The 2,543-nt window shown below is 36.7% G+C and overlaps 1 protein-coding gene across 1 annotated transcript in view; it reads right to left on the bottom strand.

Moving 5' to 3' along the window:
• The window catches only part of LOC140322483 (chloride anion exchanger-like), a 44,676-nt gene extending 42,567 nt beyond the window's left edge, over positions 1-2,109 (bottom strand). The window contains 1 exon segment of the mRNA XM_072399043.1: positions 1,979-2,109. Coding sequence (XP_072255144.1) covers positions 1,979-2,109 — 131 coding nt within the window.
• Positions 2,110-2,543: the final 434 nt, after the last annotated feature.

Raw genomic sequence — 2,543 nt, 5'->3', positions numbered from 1 at the left:
TCCATCAAGATATAAAGGTGATGGAAGAAAGGTATCAGGGAGATGTGATAAGACACATGATGGCAGACTACTGCTGGAGGCTTCAATGTGATTGTCCTGATCATCAGCAGAAATCATACAAACTTTTTCAATTACTTCTTTGTGATTAGTTCTGTAAATATACTGAAAATAGAATAAATTGACATTAAGTATTTCAAAAATTTAATTTTATATACGTAGGCATATCTAGTTTAATTTGCTTAATTTCTATGTTTCATTAGTTTTCTATGAGGGTAATATTGAAGTCATTATTTCAAAACTAGAGCCAATCTAGCAAAGCCAATACCATATTTAGAATCTGTGCATCAAACATAACCTAAAATGACTTTAATCCGTTTGGCAAGAAAATGTTTATTGATCAGTGTTGACAGTGTTACTGTTCAGAGCTTGCCTGCCTGCAGTAAACTAGAGGTGCGAGTTTCACACAAATCTCTTTTCCCATCCACCAAATACCAACATAACTTCCAGTTCAGTGCAGTGAAAACTACAGATTTGGGACCTTAAAGCAGAAGTAAACCTTATAATAATCAGATGTCCTAATCTAAACAGCAACACTAATTAGGGTGTATAAATAAACTTAATAAACTTATTACATTTCCTAAAACTTGATTTCATTATTTGTATGGTAGGGCTATTCAGAATGTTAGTAATGTTAGCAATCTCACGAAAATTTCCTGGAACTTCAGATGGTTTCGTGAAATTTTGGCAAACTGATTTCGTGAAACCATTGGAAGATCCAGGGAAGTTTAACAGGAGGATTTGCAGGGCATCCTCCTGTTTACGATCCCCGGGGCACTAGAGGTTAATTACCCTCTAGTCCCGGGGATATTCTCAATGAATGCGGCCGCCTTGGGCTGCATTCATTGAGAAGATGTGTGATCCCCAGCACTAGAGGTTAATTAATCTCTAGTCCCGGGGATATTCTCAATGAATTTGGCCGCCTCAGTTAAATAACCTAGTGCTGCGGATCCCACACTGAAAATTTTTTTTTTTGAAATTTGACCTTGATTGGCGAATTTAAACCTGCTGTTCTCACTTAAAATTCGGTAAACGAGAACGGCCGAATTCACAGAGACATTGAGTTTTAAAAACTTGATCCCTAGTTCTCAAGTCCTTCCCTGTGTAATGCTACCTGGTGCAGTATTTATGTGAAGGTATCCTCCTGTTTAAGATCCCCTGGGCACTAGAGGTTAATTATCCTCTAGTCCCGGGGATAATCTCAATGAATGCGGGCGCCTCGGGCTGCATTCATTGTAAAGATGTGTGATCCCCGGCACTAGAGGTTATTTAACCTCTAGTCCCGGGGATATTCTCAATGAATTTGGCCGCCTTGGGCCGCATTCATTGAGAAGATGTGTGATCCCCTACACTAGAGGTTAATAAACCTCTAGTCCCGGGGATATTCTCAATGAATAATTAGAGAATTACTTCTGCTAAACCATGTAAGAAGTGACAATAGTTTAAATAGGAAAACTGTTGTACTTTGAGAAATTACCAACAAACATTTCTACAGAAGCGTGATCGCCGTATTACAAAAGTAATACTATGATTGTCATTAACAAAAATCAGTAAAACATCAGCTTGGTATATGTTTTATATTATATGGGTATGGGTAGAAATATCATTTAAAAGGCAGACAACTTTTTCAGTCTGTCTGTTTTCCAAGAAACCTCCAATAACAAAAACACCCAGGCTTGCAAGTATATTGCAAATGAGGATGTTGTATGTTTCAGGCTAATAATTCAAAATTGACTGACAATAGTAAATCAATTTAACAAAAAAGAAATTGCAACACAATAGTCTAGCAATATCATTACATACTCATCCTATGACACAGATCCTAAAATAGTTTCCTCCCTGGTCAAATGCTTAAATTAAAAAAATCTAATGGTAACTAACTTTTAATGTGCTTCTAGAATCATTAGAAATATGCACTAACCGAAGGGGCTCCTTAAGATGATCCAGAGGAGTTTTATGCTACCTGAAGGCTTCTTTATGCTTTGCAGAGAAAGTATTCTCTGAGTATATGGGCCTGGTCATCATGTAGTGATTTCTGTTGTTCTCGGTCATCACTTCCTATTATTTCCTGTTGTGTGGTTTCTTGATCATCATTCCTAGTTAGCAGATGACTGAATGGAAAGGAGGGTACATTACGTTCAGAAAGGATCAGATGCCACCGAGCACTGATGCACATTAATACAAGTTCATCTTTCCGGCTGTTCTACGTTGCATACATACATTGCATTGCTGATTTTCAGTGTGTTTTCTAAATATTCAATAACCAATTCATGTTATACTGTAGAAAGAAGTATATTTGTCAATATACTAGTAATGATTTGGACGTTAGCATACTGACATTAAAGGGTAAATCATTTCTCTAGCAATTAGTCAAAGTCCAACTTTCATCAATAAAGCTACACGTAACTGAAATCTGATTGGTATATATTAAAATGTGAATGTAGGCATTAAAATAGTGGGCACAATTTAAAAAAGCTCTCCAAGGC

The sequence above is a fragment of the Pyxicephalus adspersus genome, chromosome 2 (genome assembly GCF_032062135.1).
Source record: "Pyxicephalus adspersus chromosome 2, UCB_Pads_2.0, whole genome shotgun sequence".
Classification (NCBI taxonomy): Eukaryota; Metazoa; Chordata; class Amphibia; order Anura; family Pyxicephalidae; genus Pyxicephalus; species Pyxicephalus adspersus.
The sequence above is the reverse complement of the archived record's forward strand: the minus strand, read 5'-3'. Positions and strand labels throughout refer to the sequence as shown.